General features: G+C 32.6%; 1 protein-coding gene across 1 annotated transcript in view; it reads right to left on the bottom strand.

Annotated features, from left to right (window-relative positions):
- Positions 1-23,033, bottom strand: part of LOC139513901 (integrin alpha-4-like) — a 72,975-nt gene that overhangs the window by 3,739 nt on the left and 46,203 nt on the right. The window contains exons 17-19 of the mRNA XM_071302846.1: positions 22,575-22,697; positions 20,798-20,926; positions 16,335-16,424 (exon numbers count right to left, since the gene is read on the bottom strand). Coding sequence (XP_071158947.1) covers positions 16,335-16,424; positions 20,798-20,926; positions 22,575-22,697 — 342 coding nt within the window. The remainder of the gene's footprint in view (positions 1-16,334; positions 16,425-20,797; positions 20,927-22,574; positions 22,698-23,033) is intronic.

The raw sequence follows: 23,033 nt of genomic DNA, 5'->3' as shown, positions 1-23,033 counted from the left end.
AAGGAATATTGGATTGAAGGATTGGAATAATAATCAGTACAAGGAATATTGGATTGACGGATTGGAATAATAATCAGTATAAGGAATATTGGATTGAAGGATTGGAATAATAGTCAGTACAAAGAATAATGGATTGAAGGATGGGAATAATAATCAGTACAAGGAAGATTGGATTGAAGGATTAGAATAATAATCAGTACAAGGAATATTGGATTGAAGGATTGGAATAATAGTCAGTGAAAGATTGGAATAATAGTCAGTACAAAGAATATTGGATTGAAGGATTGGAATAATAGTCAGTACAAAGAATATTGGATTGAAAGATTGGAATAATAATCAGTACAAAGAATATTGGATTGAAGGATGGGAATGATAATCAGTACAAGGAATATTGGATTGACGGATGGGAATAATAATCAGTACAAGGAATATTGGATTGAAGGATGGGAATAATAATCAGTACAAGGAATATTGGATTAAAGGATTGAAATAATAGTCAGTACAAGGAATATTGGATTGAAGGATGGGAATTATAGTCAGTACAAGGAATATTGGATTGAAGGATGGGAATAATAATCAGTACAAGGAATATTGGATTGAAGGATTGGAATAATAGTCAGTACAAAGAATATTGGATTGAAGGATTGGAATAATAGTCAGTACAAAGAATATTGGATTGAAAGATTGGAATAATAGTCAGTACAAAGAATATTGGATTGAAGGATTGGAATAATAGTCAGTACAAAGAATATTGGATTGAAAGATTGGAATAATAATCAGTACAAAGAATATTGGATTGAAGGATGGGAATGATAATCAGTACAAGGAATATTGGATTGACGGATGGGAATAATAATCAGTACAAGGAATATTGGATTGAAGGATGGGAATAATAATCAGTACAAGGAATATTGGATTAAAGGATTGAAATAATAGTCAGTACAAGGATAATTGGATTGAAGGATGGGAATTATAGTCAGTACAAGGAATATTGGATTGAAGGATGGGAATAATAGTCAGTACAAAGAATATTGGATTGAAGGATTGGAATAATAGTCAGTACAAAGAATATTGGATTGAAGGATTGGAATAATAGTCAGTACAAAGAATATTGGATTGAAGGATTGGAATAATAGTCAGTACAAAGAATATTGGATTGAAAGATGGGAATAATAATTAGTACAAAGAATATTGGATTGAAGGATAGGAATGATAATCAGTACCAGGAATATTGGATTGACGGATGGGAATAATAATCAGTACAAGGAATATTGGATTGAAGGATGGGAATTATAGTCAGTACAAGGAATATTGGATTGACGGATGGGAATAATAATCAGTACAAGGAATATTGGATTGAAGGATGGGAATTATAGTCAGTACAAGGAATATTGGATTGAAGGATGGGAATAATAATCAGTACAAGGAATATTGGATTAAAGGATTGGAATAATAGTCAGTACAAGGAATATTGGATTGAAGGATGGGAATAATAGTCAGTACAAGGAATATTGGATTGAAGGATGGGAATAATAGTCAGTATAAGGAATATTGGATTGAAGGATTGGAATAATAGTCAGTACAAGGAATATTGGATTGAAGGATGGGAATAATAATCAGTACAATGAATATTGGATTGAAGGATGGGAATAATAATCAGTACAAGGAATATTGGATTGAAGGATGGGAATGATAATCAATACAAGGAACATTGGATTGACGGATGGGAATAATAATCAGTACAAGGAATATTGGATTGAAGGATGGGAATTATAGTCAGTACAAGGAATATTGGATTGAAGGATGGGAATAATAATCAGTACAAGGAATATTGGATTAAAGGATTGGAATAATAGTCAGTACAAGGAATATTGGATTGAAGGATGGGATTATAGTCAGTACAAGGAATATTGGATTGAAGGATGGGAATAATAGTCAGTATAAGGAATATTGGATTGAAGGATTGGAATAATAGTCAGTAAAAGGAATATTGGATTGAAGGATGGGAATAATAATCAGTACAAGGAATATTGGATTGAAGGATGGGAATAATAATCAGTACAAGGAATATTGGATTGAAGGATGAGAATAATAATCAGTATAAGGAATATTGGATTGAATGATTGGAATAATAGTCAGTACAAGAAATATAGGATTGAAGATGGGAATAATAATCAGTACAAAGAATATTGGATTGAAGGATTGGAATGATAATCAGTAAAAGGAATATTGGATTAAAGGATTGGAATGAAAGTCGGTACAAGGAATATTGGATTGAAGGATGGGAATAATAATCAGTACAACGAATATTGGATTGAAGGATTGGAATATTAGTCAGTACAAAGAATATTGGATTGATAGATTGGAATAATAGTCAGTACAAAGAATATTGGATTGAAGGATTGGAATAATAGTCAGTACAAAGAATATTGGATTGAAAGATTGGAATAGTAGTCAGTACAAAGAATATTGGATTGAAGGATTGGAATAATAATCAGTACAAAATATATTGGATTGAAGGATGGGAATGATAATCAGTACAAGGAATATTAGATTAAAGGATTGGAATAATAGTCGGTACAAGGAATATTGATTTGAAGGATGGGAATAATAATCAGTACAAAGAATATTGGATTGAAGGATTGGAATATTAGTCAGTACAAAGAATATTGGATTGAAGGATTGGAAAAATAGTCGGTGCAAGGAATATTGGATTGAAGGATGGGAATAATAATCAGTACAAAGAATATTGGATTGAAGGATTGGAATATTAGTCAGTACAAAGAATATTCGATTGAAAGATTGGAATAATAGTCAGTACAAAGAATATTGGATTGAAGGATTGGAATAATAGTCAGTACAAAGAATATTGGATTGAAGGATTGGAATAATAGTCAGTACAAGGAATATTGGATTGAAGGATTGGAATAATAGTCAGTACAAAGAATATTGGATTGAAGGATGAGAATAATAATCAGTACAAGGAATATTGGATTGAAGGATGGGAATAATAGTCAGTACAAGGAAGATTGGATTGAAGGATGGGAATAATAGTCAGTACAAGGAATATTGGATTGAAGGATGGGAATAATAGTCAGTACAAGGAAAATTGGATTGAAGGATTGGAATAATAATCAGTACAAGGAAGATTGGATTGAAGGACGGGAAAAATAGTCAGTACAAGGAATATTGGATTGTAGTATTCAATTGTATAGAAGTCAGTACAAGAAATGTTTCACTAAAGGATGGGAATAAAAGTCAGTACAAGGAATTTTGGACTGACGTATGGGAATTATAATCAGTACAAGGAATATTGAATTGAAGGATTGAAATAATAGTCAGTACAAAGAATATTGGACTGAAGAATTGGAATAATATTCAGTACAGGGAATATTGGATTGAAGTATGGGAATAATAATCAGTACAAGGAATATTGGATTAAAGGATTGGAATAATAATCGGTACAAGGAATATTGGATTGAAGGATTGGAATAATAGTCGGTAAAAGGAATATCGGATTGAAGGATTGGAATAATAGTCAGTACAAGGAATATTGGATTGAAAGATTGGAATAATAGTCAGTACAAAGAATATTGGATTGAAAGATTGGAATAATAGTCAGTTGGATCGAAGGATTGGAATGATAATCAGTACAAGGAATATTGGATTGAAAGATTGGAATAATAGTCAGTACAAAGAATATTGGATTGAAAGATTGGAATAATAGTCAGTTGGATCGAAGGATTGGAATGATAATCAGTACAAAGAATATTGGATTGAAGGGTTGGAATAATAGTCAGTACAAGGAATATTGGATTGAAGGATGGGAATAATAATCAGTACAAGGAATATTGGATTAAAGGATTGGAATAATAGTCAGTACAAGGAATATTGGATTGAAGGATGGGAATAATAGTCAGTACAAGGAATATTGGATTGAAGGATTGGAATAATAATCAGTACAAGGAATATTGGATTGAAGGATTGGAATAATAATCAGTACAAGGAATATTGGAATGAAGGATGGGAATAATAATCAGCACAAGGAATATTGGAATGAAGGATGGGAATAATAATCAGTACAAGGAATATTGGATTGAAGGATTGGAATAATAATCAGTACAAGGAATATTGGATTGAAGGATGGGAATAATAATCAGTACAAGGAATATTGGATTGAAGGATTGGAATAATAATCAGTACAAGAAATATTGGATTGAAGGATTGGAATAATAGTCAGTACAAGGAATATTGGATTGAATGATTGGAATAATAGTCAGTACAAAGAATATTGGATTGAAGGATTGGAATAATAATCGGTACAAGGAATATTGGATTGAAGGATTAGAATAATAGTCGGTAAAAGGAATATCGGATTGAAGGATTGGAATAATAGTCAGTACAAGGAATATTGGATTGAAAGATTGGAATAATAGTCAGTACAAAGAATATTGGATTGAAAGATTGGAATAATAGTCAGTTGGATCGAAGGATTGGAATGATAATCAGTACAAGGAATATTGGAATGAAGGATGGGAATAATAATCAGTACAAGGAATATTGGAATGAAGGATTGGAATAATAATCAGTACAAGGAATATTGGATTGAAGGATTGGAATAATAATCAGTACAAGGAATATTGGAATGAAGGATGGGAATAATAATCAGTACAAGGAATATTGGAATGAAGGATGGGAATAATAATCAGTACAAGGAATATTGGATTGAAGGATGGGAATAATAATCAGTACAAGGAATATTGGATTGAAGGATGGGAATAATAATCAGTACAAGGAATATTGGATTGAAGGATTGGAATAATAATCAGTACAAGAAATATTGGATTGAAGGATTGGAATAATAGTCAGTACAAAGAATATTGGATTGAAGGATTGGAATAATAATCAGTACAAGGAATATTGGATTGAAGGATTGGAATAATAGTCAGTACAAGGAATATTGGATTGAATGATTGGAATAATAATCAGTACAAGGAATATTGGATTGAAGGATTGGAATGATAGTCAGTACAAAGAATATTGGAATGAAGGATTGGAATAATAATCAGTACAAGGAATATTGGATTGAAGGATTGGAATAATAATCAGTACAAGGAATATTGGAATGAAGGATGGGAATAATAATCAGTACAAGGAATATTGGAATGAAGGATTGGAATAATAATCAGTACAAGGAATATTGGATTGAAGGATTGGAATAATAATCAGTACAAGGAATATTGGAATGAAGGATGGGAATAATAATCAGTACAAGGAATATTGGAATGAAGGATGGGAATAATAATCAGTACAAGGAATATTGGATTGAAGGATGGGAATAATAATCAGTACAAGGAATATTGGATTGAAGGATGGGAATAATAATCAGTACAAGGAATATTGGATTGAAGGATTGGAATAATAATCAGTACAAGAAATATTGGATTGAAGGATTGGAATAATAGTCAGTACAAAGAATATTGGATTGAAGGATTGGAATAATAATCAGTACAAGGAATATTGGATTGAAGGATTGGAATAATAGTCAGTACAAGGAATATTGGATTGAATGATTGGAATAATAATCAGTACAAGGAATATTGGATTGAAGGATTGGAATGATAGTCAGTACAAAGAATATTGGAATGAAGGATTGGAATAATAATCAGTACAAGGAATATTGGATTGAAGGATTGGAATAATAATCAGTACAAGGAATATTGGAATGAAGGATTGGAATAATAGTCAGTACAAGGAATATTGGATTGAAGGATTGGAATAATAATCAGTACAAGGAATATTGGATTGAAGGATGGGAATGATAATCAGTACAAGGAATATTGGATTGAAGGATTGGAATAATAATCAGTACAAAGAATATTGGATTGAAGGATTAGAATAATAGTCGGTAAAAGGAATATCGGATTGAAGGATTTGATTGATAATCAGTACAAGGAATATTGGATTGAAGGATTGGAATAATAGTCAGTACAAGGAATATTGGATTGAAGGATTGGAATAATAATCAGTACAAGGAATATTGGATTGAAGGATTGGAATAATAGTCAGTACAAGGAATATTGGATTGAAGGATTGGAATAATAATCAGTACAAGGAATATTGGATTGAAGGATTGGAATAATAGTCAGTACAAGGAATATTGGATTGAAGGATTGGAATAATAGTCGATAAAAGGAATATTGGATTGAAGGATTGGAATAATAATCAGTACAAGGAATATTGGATTGAAGAATTGGAATAATAGTCAGTACAAGGAATATTGGATTGGAGGATTGGAATAATAATCAGTACAAGGAATATTGGATTGAAGGATTGGAATAATAGTCAGTACAAGGAATATTTGATTGAAGGATGGGAATAATAATCAGTACAAGGAATATTGGATTAAAGGATTGAATTGTATAGAAGTCAGTACAAGTAATGTTTAACTAAAAGATCGGAATGATAGTCAGTACAAGGAATATTGGATTGAAGGATTGAATTGTATAGAAGTCACTACAAGGAATGTTTGACTAAAGGATTGGAATAATAGTCAGTACAAGTGATATTTTCTACATTTGTAAAATGCCTGTACCAAGTCAGGAATATGACAGTTCTTGTCCTTTCGTTTTTGATGCGTTTTGTTGTTTGATTTTGCCATGTGATTATGGACTCTCCGAATTGATTTTCCTCTATGTTCAGTATTTTTTGTGATTTTACTTTTTGAATTGAAGGATTGGAATGATAATCAGTACAAGGAATATTGGATTGAAGGATTGGAATAATAATCAGTACAAGAAATATTGGATTGAAGGATTGGAATAATAGTCAGTACAAGGAATATTGGATTGAAGGATTGGAATAATAATCAGTACAAAGAATATTGGATTGAAGGATTGGAATAATAATCGGTAAATGGAATATTGGATTGAAGGATTGGAATAATAGTCAGTACAAGGAATATTGGATTGAAGGATTGGAATAATAGTCGATAAAAGGAATATTGGATTGAAGGATTGGAATAATAATCAGTACAAGGAATATTGGATTGAAGAATTGGAATAATAGTCAGTACAAGAAATATTGGATTGGAGGATTGGAATAATAATCAGTACAAGGAATATTGGATTGAAGGATTGGAATAATAGTCAGTACAAGGAATATTTGATTGAAGGATGGGAATAATAATCAGTACAAGGAATATTGGATTAAAGGATTGAATTGTATAGAAGTCAGTACAAGTAATGTTTGACTAAAAGATTGGAATGATAGTCAGTACAAGGAATATTGGATTGAAGGATTGAATTGTATAGAAGTCACTACAAGGAATGTTTGACTAAAGGATTGGAATAATAGTCAGTACAAGTGATATTTTCTACATTTGTAAAATGCCTGTACCAAGTCAGGAATATGACAGTTCTTGTCCTTTCGTTTTTGATGCGTTTTGTTGTTTGATTTTGCCATGTGATTATGGACTCTCCGAATTGATTTTCCTCTATGTTCAGTATTTTTTGTGATTTTACTTTTTGAATTGAAGGATTGGAATGATAATCAGTATAAGGAATATTGGATTGAAGGATTGGAATAATAATCAGTACAAGGAATGTTGGATTGAAGGATTGGAATAATAGTCAGTACAAAGAATATTGGATTGAAGGATTGGAATAATAGTCAGTACAAAGAATAATGGATTGAAGGATTGGAATAATAGTCAGTACAAAGAAGATTGGATTGCAGGATTGGAATAATAATCAGTACAAGGAATATTGGATTGAAGGATGGGAATAATAATCAGTACAAGGAATATTGGATTGAAGGATTGGAATAATAGTCAGTACAAAGAATATTGGATTGAAGGATTGGAATAATAATCGGTACAAGGAATATTGGATTGAAGGATTAGAATAATAGTCGGTAAAAGGAATATCGGATTGAAGGATTGGAATAATAGTCAGTACAAGGAATATTGGATTGAAAGATTGGAATAATAGTCAGTACAAAGAATATTGGATTGAAAGATTGGAATAATAGTCAGTTGGATCGAAGGATTGGAATGATAATCAGTACAAGGAATATTGGAATGAAGGATGGGAATAATAATCAGTACAAGGAATATTGGAATGAAGGATTGGAATAATAATCAGTACAAGGAATATTGGATTGAAGGATTGGAATAATAATCAGTACAAGGAATATTGGAATGAAGGATGGGAATAATAATCAGTACAAGGAATATTGGAATGAAGGATGGGAATAATAATCAGTACAAGGAATATTGGATTGAAGGATGGGAATAATAATCAGTACAAGGAATATTGGATTGAAGGATGGGAATAATAATCAGTACAAGGAATATTGGATTGAAGGATTGGAATAATAATCAGTACAAGAAATATTGGATTGAAGGATTGGAATAATAGTCAGTACAAAGAATATTGGATTGAAGGATTGGAATAATAATCAGTACAAGGAATATTGGATTGAAGGATTGGAATAATAGTCAGTACAAGGAATATTGGATTGAATGATTGGAATAATAATCAGTACAAGGAATATTGGATTGAAGGATTGGAATGATAGTCAGTACAAAGAATATTGGAATGAAGGATTGGAATAATAATCAGTACAAGGAATATTGGATTGAAGGATTGGAATAATAATCAGTACAACGAATATTGGAATGAAGGATGGGAATAATAATCAGTACAAGGAATATTGGAATGAAGGATTGGAATAATAATCAATACAAGGAATATTGGATTGAAGGATTGGAATAATAATCAGTACAAGGAATATTGGAATGAAGGATGGGAATAATAATCAGTACAAGGAATATTGGAATGAAGGATGGGAATAATAATCAGTACAAGGAATATTGGATTGAAGGATGGGAATAATAATCAGTACAAGGAATATTGGATTGAAGGATGGGAATAATAATCAGTACAAGGAATATTGGATTGAAGGATTGGAATAATAATCAGTACAAGAAATATTGGATTGAAGGATTGGAATAATAGTCAGTACAAAGAATATTGGATTGAAGGATTGGAATAATAATCAGTACAAGGAATATTGGATTGAAGGATTGGAATAATAGTCAGTACAAGGAATATTGGATTGAATGATTGTAATAATAATCAGTACAAGGAATATTGGATTGAAGGATTGGAATGATAGTCAGTACAAAGAATATTGGAATGAAGGATTGGAATAATAATCAGTACAAGGAATATTGGATTGAAGGATTGGAATAATAATCAGTACAAGGAATATTGGAATGAAGGATTGGAATAATAGTCAGTACAAGGAATATTGGATTGAAGGATTGGAATAATAATCAGTACAAGGAATATTGGATTGAAGGATGGGAATGATAATCAGTACAAGGAATATTGGATTGAAGGATTGGAATAATAATCAGTACAAAGAATATTGGATTGAAGGATTAGAATAATAGTCGGTAAAAGGAATATCGGATTGAAGGATTTGATTGATAATCAGTACAAGGAATATTGGATTGAAGGATTGGAATAATAGTCAGTACAAGGAATATTGGATTGAAGGATTGGAATAATAATCAGTACAAGGAATATTGGATTGAAGGATTGGAATAATAGTCAGTACAAGGAATATTGGATTGAAGGATTGGAATAATAATCAGTACAAGGAATATTGGATTGAAGGATTGGAATAATAGTCAGTACAAGGAATATTGGATTGAAGGATTGGAATAATAGTCGATAAAAGGAATATTGGATTGAAGGATTGGAATAATAATCAGTACAAGGAATATTGGATTGAAGAATTGGAATAATAGTCAGTACAAGGAATATTGGATTGGAGGATTGGAATAATAATCAGTACAAGGAATATTGGATTGAAGGATTGGAATAATAGTCAGTACAAGGAATATTTGATTGAAGGATGGGAATAATAATCAGTACAAGGAATATTGGATTAAAGGATTGAATTGTATAGAAGTCAGTACAAGTAATGTTTAACTAAAAGATCGGAATGATAGTCAGTACAAGGAATATTGGATTGAAGGATTGAATTGTATAGAAGTCACTTCAAGGAATGTTTGACTAAAGGATTGGAATAATAGTCAGTACAAGTGATATTTTCTACATTTGTAAAATGCCTGTACCAAGTCAGGAATATGACAGTTCTTGTCCTTTCGTTTTTGATGCGTTTTGTTGTTTGATTTTGCCATGTGATTATGGACTCTCCGAATTGATTTTCCTCTATGTTCAGTATTTTTTGTGATTTTACTTTTTGAATTGAAGGATTGGAATGATAATCAGTACAAGGAATATTGGATTGAAGGATTGGAATAATAATCAGTACAAGGAATATTGGATTGAAGGATTGGAATAATAGTCAGTACAAAGAATATTGGATTGAAGGATTGGAATGATAATCAGTATAAGGAATATTGGATTGAAGGATTGGAATAATAATCAGTACAAGGAATATTGGATTGAAGGATGGGAATAATAGTCAGTACAAGGAATATTGGATTGAAGGATTGGAATAATAATCAGTACAAGAAATATTGGATTGAAGGATGGGAATAATAGTCAGTACAAGGAATATTGGATTGAAGGATTGGAATAATAATCAGTACAAGAAATATTGGATTGAAGGATTGGAATAATAGTCAGTACAAGGAATATTGGATTGAAGGATAGGAATAATAGTCAGTACAAGGAATATTGGATTGAAGGATGGGAATAATAATCAGTACAAGGAATATTGGATTGAAGGATGGGAATAATAATCAGTACAAGGAATATTGGATTGAAGGATGGGAATAATAGTCAGTACAAGGAATATTGGATTGAAGGATTGGAATAATAATCAGTACAAGAAATATTGGATTGAAGGATTGGAATAATAATCAGTACAAGGAATATTGGACTGAAGAATTGGAATGATAATCAGTACAAGGAATATTGGATTGAAGGATTGGATTGATAATCAGTACAAGGAATATTGGATTGAAGGATTGGAATGATAATCAGTACAAAGAATATTGGATTGAAGGATGGGATTAATAGTCAGTACAAGGAATATTGGATTGAAGGATTGGATTGATAATCAGTACAAGGAATATTGGATTGAAGGATTGGAATAATAATCAGTACAAGGAATATTGGATTGAAGGATTGGATTGATAATCAGTACAAGGAATATTGGATTGAAGGATGGGAATAATAATCAGTACAAGGAATATTGGATTGAAGGATTGGATTGATAATCAGTACAAGGAATATTGGATTGAAGGATTGGAATGATAATCAGTACAAGGAATATTGGATTGAAGGATGGGAATAATAATCAGTACAAGGAATATTGGATTAAAGGATTGGAATAATAATCAGTACAAGGAATATTGGATTGAAGGATGGGAATAATAATCAGTACAAGGAATATTGGATTGAAGGATTGGATTGATAATCAGTACAAGGAATATTGGATTGAAGGATTGGATTGATAATCAGTACAAGGAATATTGGATTGAAGGATTGGAATGATAGTCAGTACAAGGAATATTGGATTGAAGGATGGGAATAATAATCAGTACAAGGAATATTGGATTGAAGGATTGGATTGATAATCAGTACAAGGAATATTGGATCGAAGGATGGGAATAATAATCAGTACAAGGAATATTGGATTGAAGGATTGGAATAATAGTCAGTACAAAGAATATTGGATTGAAGGATTGGATTGATAATCAGTACAAGGAATATTGGATTGAATGATTGGAATGATAGTCAGTACAAAGAATATTGGATTGAAGGATTGGAATAATAGTCAGTACAAAGAATAATGGATTGAAGGATTGGAATAATAGTCAGTACAAAGAAGATTGGATTGCAGGATTGGAATAATAATCAGTACAAGGAATATTGGATTGAAGGATGGGAATAATAATCAGTACAAGGAATTTTGGATTGAAGGATTGGAATAATAATCAGTACAAGGAATATTGGATTGAAGGATTGGAATAATAGTCAGTACAAAGAATATTGGATTGAAGGATTGGAATAATAGTCAGTACAAAGAATATTGGATTGAAGGATTGGAATAATAGTCAGTACAAGGAATATTGGATTGAAGGATTTGAATAATAATCAGTACAAAGAATATTGGATTGAAGGATTGGAATAATAGTCAGTACAAAGAATATTGGATTGAAGGATTGGAATAATAGTCAGTACAAAGAATATTGGATTGAAGGATTGGAATAATAGTCAGTACAAAGAATATTGGATTGAAGGATGGGAATAATAGTCAGTACAAGGAATATTGGATTGAAGGATGGGAATAATAGTCGGTACAAAGAATTTTGGATTGAAGGATTGGAATAATAAGCAGTACAATGAATATTGGATTAAAGGACTGAATTGTATAGAAGTCAGTAAAATGTTTGACTAAAGGATGGGAATGATAGTCAGGACAAGAAATATTGGATTGAAGGATGGGAATAATTATAGTATAACTAATCGCCGTATTTGAATATCAAAAATAAGACAATGCGTGACCGAACGACGCATGCACGAGTTTAATCCATAGCGGCGTTCGGTCACAAGTTGTCTTATTTTTGATATTCAAATACGGCGATTAGTTATTCTTTTTATTACATTGGCAAATGGCTTTTTTTTATGAAATTAATGTAGAAAATGTAAGGAACTATATCTTTTTCCTACGCATTGACAATTTGTTTTGATCCGACGTTATCGACGTCTTGATAACGCCTATTGTTGTATGACGTCAGAGAGTGAAATAACCACATTTATTTCACATGTGAAATTATCGGTTTTTATCTAACTGGGAAATCAATGTAATTCATTGCAACCAATGTAATAATAGTCAGTACAAAGAATATTGGATTGAAGGATGGGAAAAATAGTCAGTACGAGGAAGATTGGATTGAAGGATGGGAATAATAATCAGTACAAGGAATATTGGATTGAAGGATGGGAATAATAATCAGTACAATAGTCAGTACAAGGAATATTGGATTGAAGGATTGATTTTTATAGAAGTCAGTACAAGGAATGTTTGACTAAAGGATTGGAAAACTAGTCAGTACAAGGTATATGGGATTGAAGGATTGAATTGTATAGAAGTCAGTACATGGAATTTTAAAATTCAAGAATTGAAGTGTATAGCAGTCAGTACCTGGAATGGGGGTTTCAAGGATTAAATTCTACAGAAGTCAGAACCTGAAATATTAGAATGGAGGATTGAATTTTATAGATATCAGTATCTGGAATGATCGATTCAATGATTGAATTGTATAGATACAAGTTCCTGAAATGTTCGATTCAATGATTGAATTGTATAGATACAAGTTCCTGGAATGTTCGATTCAATGATTGAATTGTATAGATACAAGTTCCTGGAATGTTCGTTTCAATGATTCAATTGTATAGATACAAGTTCCTGGAATGTTCGTTTCAATGATTGAATTGTATAGATACAAGTTCCGGGAATGTTCGATTCAATGACTGAATTGTATAGATACAAGTTCCTGGAATGTTCGATTCAATAATTGAATTGTATAGATACAAGTTCCTGGAATGTTCGATTCAATGATTGAATTGTATAGATACAAGTTCCTGGAATGTTCGATTCAATGATTCAATTGTATAGATACAAGTTCCGGGAATGTTCGATTCAATGATTCAATTGTATAGATACAAGTTCCGGGAATGTTCGATTCAATGATTCAATTGTATAGATACAAGTTCCTGGAATGTTCGATTCAATGATTGAATTGTATAGATACAAGTTCCTGGAATGTTCGTTTCAATGATTGAATTGTATAGATACAAGTCCCGGGAATGTTCGATTCAATAATTGAATTGTATAGATACAGGTTCCGGGAATGTTCGATTCAATAATTGAATTGTATAGATACAAGTTCCTGGAATGTTCGTTTCAATGATTGAATTGTATAGATACAAGTTCCTGGAATGTTCGTTTTAATAATTGAATTGTATAGATACAAGTTCCTGGAATGTTCGATTCAATGATTGAATTGTATAGATACAAGTTCCTAGAATGTTCGATTCAATAATTGAATTGTATAGATACAAGTTCCTGGAATGTTCGATTCAATGATTCAATTGTATAGATACAAGTTCCTGGAATGTTCGATTCAATGATTGAATTGTATAGATACAAGTTCCTGGAATGTTCGATTCAATGATTGAATTGTATAGATACAAGTTCCTGGAATGTTCGTTTCAATGATTGAATTGTATAGATACAAGTTCTTGAAATGTTCGATTCAATAATTGAATTGTATAGATACAAATTCCTGGAATGTTCGATTCAATGATTCAATTGTATAGATACAAGTTCCTGGAATGTTCGATTCAATGATTGAATTGTATAGATACAACTTTCGGGAATGATCGATTCAATGATTGAATTGTATAGATACAAGTTCCTGGAATGTTCGTTTCAATGATTGAATTGTATAGATACAAGTTCCTGGAATGTTCGATTCAATGATTGAATTGTATAGATACAAGTTCCTGGAATGTTCGATTCAATGATTGAATTGTATAGATACAAGTTCCGGGAATGTTCGATTCAATGATTCAATTGTATAGATACAAGTTCCTGGAATGTTCGTTTCAATGATTGAATTGTATAGATACAAGTCCCGGGAATGTTCGATTCAATAATTGAATTGTATAGATACAAGTTCCTGGAATGTTTGATTCAATAATTGAATTGTATAGATACAAGTTCCTGAAATGTTCGTTTCAATGATTGAATTGTATAGATACAAGTTCCGGAAATGTTCGTTTCAATGATTGAATTGTATAGATACAAGTTCCGGGAATGTTCGATTCAATGACTGAATTGTATAGATACAAGTTCCTGGAATGTTCGATTCAATGACTGAATTGTATAGATACAAGTTTCTGGAATGTTCGATTCAATGACTGAATTGTATAGATACAAGTTTCGGGAATGTTCGTTTCAATGATTCAATTGTATAGATACAAGTTCCGGGAATGTTCGATTCAATAATTGAATTGTATAGATACAGGTTCCGGGAATGTTCGATTCAATAATTGAATTGTATAGATACAAGTTCATGGAATGTTCGATTCAATGATTGAATTGTATAGATACAAGTTCCTGGAATGTTCGTTTCAATGATTCAATTGTATAGATACAAGTTCCTGGAATGTTCGATTCAATGATTGAATTGTATAGATACAAGTTCCTGGAATGTTCGATTCAATGATTGAATTGTATAGATACAAGTTCCGGGAATGTTTGATTCAATAATTGAATTGTATAGATACAAATTCCTGGAATGTTTGTTTCAATGATTGAATTGTATAGATACAAGTTCCGGGAATGTTCGATTCAATAATTCAATCGTATAGATACAAGTTCCTGGAATGTTCGTTTCAAGCAATCAAGTATAGAATTCGGTACCTGGAAGACTGGACAACAAATGGCAAACGAGTTTCTATCTCTTGTCATGAGAATATCACCAAACAATCGACCAGTGATACAAGCAGCATACAAACTACAACGTCATACTCTAGACACAGTTATAGCTATGAAATACCTAGGAGTACCCATCAGAAATAACCTAACCTAACCTAACAGTAAGCGAAGATAATATAACTGTAGGAGTTATATGTAGAAATCAAAAAGGCTGTACAAAACATTTAAAAGCATCTGCATATGTATCCATGGTACGACTTACAGTTGAATATACATGCACAGTATGGGATCCAATAACTTAAAATATGTTCAAGGCAATAGATTAAGTACAGGAAAGAGCAGCACGAGTCGTGAATAACAACTACACAGACCGAACACCTAACTGTATATCAAATATGGTAAACTATAAAATTGGAAAACCTCGAAGTACGGAGGAAAACAAACAGATTATGCATGGTATTCAAGATCCAGTGCGATCTTATAGACATATAAAACCAACAATATTCAATCCTAAATGATAACCGGACCAGAGGTAAAAACCGCTTCTACCAAGAAATAACATTAGATGGAGAGTTGTCTCATTGGCACGCTTACCACATCTTTTTATACCTATGTACAGATGCATACAGTCAATCTTTCTTCCCGAGGACCATCAGGGATTTGAACAATTTACCAACAACAGTTCTATCGGCCAACACAGTTGAGTTATTCAGGACTTCCATAAAGAATATTCTGCAGGTTTAAATGAAACTTGGAGTGTTAGAATATAGGATTGCATTGTATAGATATCAGAACCTGGAAAATTGGATTAAAGGATTTAATTGTATAGAAGTCAGTACCTGGAAAGTTGCATTCAAGGATGTGATTGTATAGTCTCTCCTATTCGTTGTTATAACTTCTCCAGTTGATTTGAATAGAATAGCGGGTACCTGAAATGATACGTTCTCTTTTGTAAATGCAATAGATATAACGAAACTTATATCATGTTCGAATATGCTTACCATTTTTGATTATATAGTTTAATTTGTCATATTTCCTGTCAACATTCAATTTATAATCTTGTATACCTGTGTTCATCTAGTGCACGTGGAGTTCGTGTTGCATTACTTTTAGATGTCTGTGAAGTTTTATTGTTGGTTTTTTTTTTTTAAATAAATTGTTGCCATGATATGAAATTCTCTTTTTTTATGGAATATATATAAGAAGATGTGGTATGAGTGCCAATGCAACAACTCTCATACAAATTACAGTTTGCGAAACGTTAACCAATATAGATCAAAGCATGGCCTAGCTCGGAAAAGTGGCTCCCAAAGAACACCAAGCTATAAAGGATCACAAAAAAATACTAGTGGAAAACCATTTAATCTACATAAAAAACAAGAAACACTCATTCATTGTGTGACTTTTTATGTTGTGATGTTACACTATCGTTTCAGATAAGGGTGAAGGTTTGGTATAATTAAAACGTTTAATATCAAAGCAAGTATTTGCACCTGTCCAAAATCAAGAATCTGATGTTAAGTAGTGGTCGTTTGTTGATGTAGTTCATAAGTGTTTCTCGTTTCTCGTATTTTTCTATATAGACATGATCTTTGGTTTTCCCGTTTGAATACTGTTAGATTATAACATTGTTCTTAGTACATACTAACATCTCATAGCGATATTTGTCGGTTGTCTTTATCTATACACCCTCCATTATATTGATTTTATATTTACATTGTATTATTGATCAAACATGTTAACTATGTTTACAATATGTCTTTTTATTTTGTGATGTAAGACTATTGTCTCAGATCAGGGTGAAGGTTTGTACCTTTTAAAACGTTCAACCCCCTGCATTTGTTTGCACCTGTCCTTAGTTATCAATCTGATGTTCAGTAGTTGTCGTTTGTTGTTGTGATCATAAGTGTTCTCGTTTCACGTTCTTTATACAGATTAGACCGTTGGTTTTCTCGTTTGTATGGTTCTACACTAGCCATTTATGGGGCTGTTTATATCTTGCTGTTAGGTGTGAGCCAAGGCTCCGTGATGGCGACCTTACTAAGACCTATAATGGTTTACTTCTACAAATTGTGACTTGGATATAGAGTTGTCTTAATAGCACTCATATCACACCTTTCTATATACAAATACAATATCTTAAGTATGTATATTTAGTCTTTACACACATATAGAAAATACCTTTTGGACAATTACAGTATTCTAATAGATATGAGAATATGTGCTATGAGTACAAATGCGAATGGATTCGAGTGTCACTGATGAGTCTTTTGTAGACGAAACGCGCGTCTGGCGTATATACGAAATTTAGTCCTGGTATCTATGATGAGTTTATTCTCATATCAAAGTCACATATTGAAAAAAAAGACCATTCCAACTGGACACGTACAGTTCTAAATACTATTGTATAGCCTTTACAAGCAAAAAGAAAAGAGTGAAACACAGTTTAAAAGCGCGCATGTACAGTAAACACAATACCATAGACCTCGAAATGCCTTATCACTGCTGTGTTTTCGTTTTGACATGACTGATACATTATGCCGATTCACCCTAATGTTTTTGTTTAGTAATGGTGTCAATTACGACTGATAAATACGCCTATTCATTTCTATCCTTTTTAGTATTAGCGTTATTCATATCTGATGAATACGTCTATTTATTCATTCGCATGATTTAAGTAGTGGCATTACCTATGACTGATGCCTACGCCTATTTACTTTATTTTTTTTTAGTAATGGCGTTATTTATGGATGAGTAATGCGCCTATTCATTAAAATGCTTTTAAGTAGTGGTGTTACTTATGCTTGATAAATACGCTCATTGTCTTCTATGCGTTAAGGAATGGCGGTGCTTATGCCTGATGAATAAGCTTATTAAAAATAATGTTTTGTTTAGTTTTTGCGTTATTTAAACCTACACTGATTACGCCAAATAACTTATAGTACTTTTAGTGGTGGCGTTACTTATGCACGGATAATATGCTTACTCACTTTTAAGCGTTTTAGTATTGGTGTTACTGATGCCCGATGGAAACGCCTTTTTTCCGCTATGATTTTAGTATTGATGTTCAAAAATATGAGGGGTGAAAGATACCAGAGGGACATTTAAACTCATGGATTAAAAAAAAACTGACAACGTCTTGGCTAAAGAAGAAAAAAAAGAAATGTACACAAAAAACAAAATAGAAAAAATAAGACTTCTTATTCCCCCCCCCCCCCCACACACACACACCTACACACACAAACACACATACACACACACACACACATAATTTAGAGCAATCCCAGGAGCTCTAGAAGGATGAGCAGATCCTCCTCTAAATGTGTTATCTGTCGTGTAGCTCATGTTAGTACAAACCCGGTCATAAGTTTAATTCGGTAAGTCACATTCGTGAAAAGGGAAGCGCTTATAGTAACGATATAAGGAATATATACGCTATCATCTGTGAAACGGATATTCTATAGGTTCACCGAAATCGTTATGGCGTCGATCACTTCTATACACTCAGTATTGACGTTAATAATGTATAACTGCTATGATTTTAGTATTGAATTTACTTAGGTCTGGTGGTTACTCAAGTCGCTTTTCTGCTTTTAGTATAGCTGTTACTTAAGCGTGATGGATACGCCTTTTTGTCTGCTATGATTTAGTATTGATGTTACTCAAGCCTGGTAGATACGCTTTTGTCTGTTAGATTTAGAAATGATGTTACTTTAGCCCGATGTATACGTTTATTCACTGCTATGAATTAGTATTGATGTAACTTCTGACTGATGGATACGTTTATTCACTGTTATGGTTTTATTATTGATTTTACCTAATTAAGACTGCACCAAGTCAAAAATATGTCACTTGTTCATTCGTTTGATGTTTTCTTAGTTTTTATTTTTTTTTCATTTGATGAATGGATACCAATTGACATATTTCTGACTTGGTGCAGTTATGACTATCCTTTTTGAATTTTCCTCGGAGTTCAGTAGTTTTGTAATTTTACTTTTTATGTCTGTTAACTTAACGTCGAATCACTGGAATGTTTTTAGTACTGATGTTACTTGTGCATGATGCATACGTCTATTCACTGATATGTTTAGTGGATTGATGGTAGTTATGCCTGATGTATACGCCTACATGCATTGAATGCTATGATTTTTGTTTAAATATGCTTATGATGGTATAATACTTAACCCGTAATGGTAGGGATTGTGATTGATATTCATATGATGAAGACATAATCTTTCAATCAGTTCAATTGGGGTCTGGAGCTGTCATGTCCGAAACTGTTTCTAGTCTTTTGTTATTTATGCATTATTGTCATTTTGCTTATTTTCTTTTGCTACTTGGACTACTATTAAACTGAGTTTAACTGTGAGTATTGTGCGTTGTTTTTTACATTGGCTAGAAGTATAGGGGGAGGGAGATATTAAAAATCTATTTAGCCATACCGCATTATTGCGCCTGTCCCAAGTCAGGAGCCTCTTGGCTTTGTAAGTCCTGTATTAATTAATTGTTTTTTATTGACGTTACTTGTACCTGATTAATATACTCCTACTCACTACTACTCTTTTATTATTGAGGTTACGTATGCTTGTGAATATACTACGCATAGTGACTGCTTTCCTTTAGTATGGACTTTGCTAATGTTTGTGGGATGAGTTTATCCAATAGCATAGTATTAGCATCACTCATAAAATTTCTTTTATTAGGATTTAAACACATGCTTCTGAAACATAGTGGTAACACTGTCATCTCTATACCATGAGACCGCTCTGCCAACAAGGCTATTAGTGACAACTTCGTCTGCTCTGTACACAGCGCATGGACTAAGCTATTAGTGGCAACACCGTCTGCTTTATACCCAGTGCACAGGACCCCTCCTACACCTTACACTACGGTATATTGAAATTAAGCATGCGTTAAATGAGAAGAGGTGATCTTGTGTTTTCATACAATACAATGATTGTCTTTAGGTTTCTTGATGGAATCAACTTAAGAGGCGCAACACTTATCCATTATTACACTTTTATTGTAAAATCGTTTCGACGAGATCAGAAACGAATTGAATAGTTTGAAATGTTAAAAACACATATGATATGTATAAATATATTTTAATTTAAACACACACAAAAGAATTATAAATGCAACAAGGGTCTGTCAGTCGCCAACACTTAGATTTGAACGTTTCTGAAATATGAATTTACTTATCTCTATAAAAAATAAGAAGTACTAAAATGTTCATTCCGGCAAAAATATTTTCAAGATACAATAAAAGGATGGTTCGCAGAAAAGCACAATTTCTACTTACCTTATCAAATATCAAATCACTTTTTTGAAGAACAACATGAAAGTCAATCTCAACGGTTTGTTCTAGGTCTAACTGTGTAATTGTGACGTCATATATCACGTTCATAGATTCGTCAACAGTACCACATGACTGGAAAATATTTAAGAGTATTATGTAGCATACTGAAAAGAAGTATAAGTTATTGTGGTTATTTTCTTGCCTATAAGTTTTTGTTCGTAATAGTTTTCTTTTATCTCTACGTTTTGTTTTTTCGTTTCTCCTTTTAAAGTGTATACACTCAAAAATTATTTTAAAAGTAACCTATTTCTAATTGCCAATCGCCAAAAAAGCAGGATAAGACAAATAAAAAAAAACGTTAAAGAAACTCACACCAAATCTACTCATGTCTCTGTACCTGTGTGGTTACTTTTTTCTTTGTCCCTATGTGTTGTGCTTGAATTATAGATTTTGTATGTATGACACAGCTCCAAATGATCACACTCGGGGTGGGGGAGGGAGCATCAAGAATCCAGATAGTGCTTAAATTAAAGAGTTTTCATGTATGACACAGTTCTCATTGCTCACAGGGGTCGGGCGGTGGTGCAGCAGCAGATAGTGCTTAAATTATAGACTTTTCATGTATGACACAGTTCTCATTGCTCACAGGGGTCGGGCGGTGGTGCAGCAGCAGATAGTGCTTAAATTATAGACTTTTCATGTATGACACAGTTCTCATTGCTCACAGGGGTCGGGCGGTGGTGCAGCAGCAGATAGTGCTTAAATTGTAGACTTTTCATGTATGACACAGTTCTCATTGCTCACAGGGGTCGGGCGGTGGTGCAGCAGCAGATAGTGCTTAAATTATAGAATTTTCATGTATGACAGAGTTCCGAACGCTCACACTCTTAGGACAGCAGAAGACCAGATAGAAGTAAAAATAAACAATGATAATGTCAGAGACAGGATTTGCAATAGTTGCATGGGAAGACACATGAACTTTTATCAACTTTGATTATAGCAGAAGATTTTGAAAGATGACATAAAAATCTTATTGATATGATTCGATGCCATTTACGAGTTCATCCAGGTTTTTCTCTTGAAGACGAAGTAAAGCAATACAATTTTGTTCATTTGCTTATTTTTTATCAGAAGAGCTAAGGTGATTATAAAATTGAGAATGGAAATGGGGAATGTGTCAAAGAGACAACAACCCGCCCAAATAAAAAACAACAGCAGAGGGTCACCAACAGGTCTTCAATGTAGCGAGAAATTCCCGCACCCGGAGGCGTCCTTCAGCTGGCCCCTAAACAAATATATACTAGTCCAGTGATAATGAACGCCATACTAATTTCCAAATTGTACACAAGAAACTAAAATTAAAATAATACAAGACTAACAAAGGCCAGAGGCTCCTGACTTGGGACAGGCGCAAAAATGCGGCGGGGTTAAACATGTTTGTGAGATCTCAACCCTCCCCCTATACCTCTAACCAATGTAGTAAAGTAAACGCATAACAATACGCACATTAAAATTCAGTTCAAGAGAAATCCGAGTCTGATGTCAGAAGATGTAACCAAAGAAAATAAACAAAATGACAATAATACATAAATAACAACAGACTACTAGCAGTTAACTGACATGCCAGCTCCAGACTTCAACTAAATTCTAAATTGTATTCTGAATTACTGCATTGTGTTCTCTACATAATCTCTCAACACATTATTATAAATTCAGATTACACGCTGACGTAGAATGTCTATATAGAGAAATATAACTAATATAGAATAATAGTAATTACTATTTCACCAAACGTTGTTTTCTTTTCTGTTTTTTTCTGTGAAATATGGCTTTCTCCATCAAGCATCTTATCAATCTTTCTCTCATCAACCTCCCATGTTATTTTATCGCTTGTAGATTTAGCCTGAAACAGAAAACATCTTTAATATATATTAAAGGTACCAGACTTATAATTAAATGTGCCAGACGCGCGATTCGTCTACATAAGACCCATCAGTGACGCTCAGATCAAAATAGTTAAAATGCGATATGAAATGCAATGAGTATCCATCAAACTGTATTCATATGACACAAAGAAAAGAATGCTAAGTCATGTCTTTTTTACTGTCTGTGGCGCTAACATACTATGGTACAGGTTGATATAGAAAATATTGAATGCTTGACCAATCTTCAAATAAATCTGTTTTGTTCAGAACGGACTTGAAATAGACATACAGGAACGCTACTAATTAAGGAAGAT

The sequence above is a fragment of the Mytilus edulis genome, chromosome 2 (genome assembly GCF_963676685.1).
Source record: "Mytilus edulis chromosome 2, xbMytEdul2.2, whole genome shotgun sequence".
NCBI lineage: Eukaryota > Metazoa > Mollusca > Bivalvia > Mytilida > Mytilidae > Mytilus > Mytilus edulis.
The sequence above is the reverse complement of the archived record's forward strand: the minus strand, read 5'-3'. Positions and strand labels throughout refer to the sequence as shown.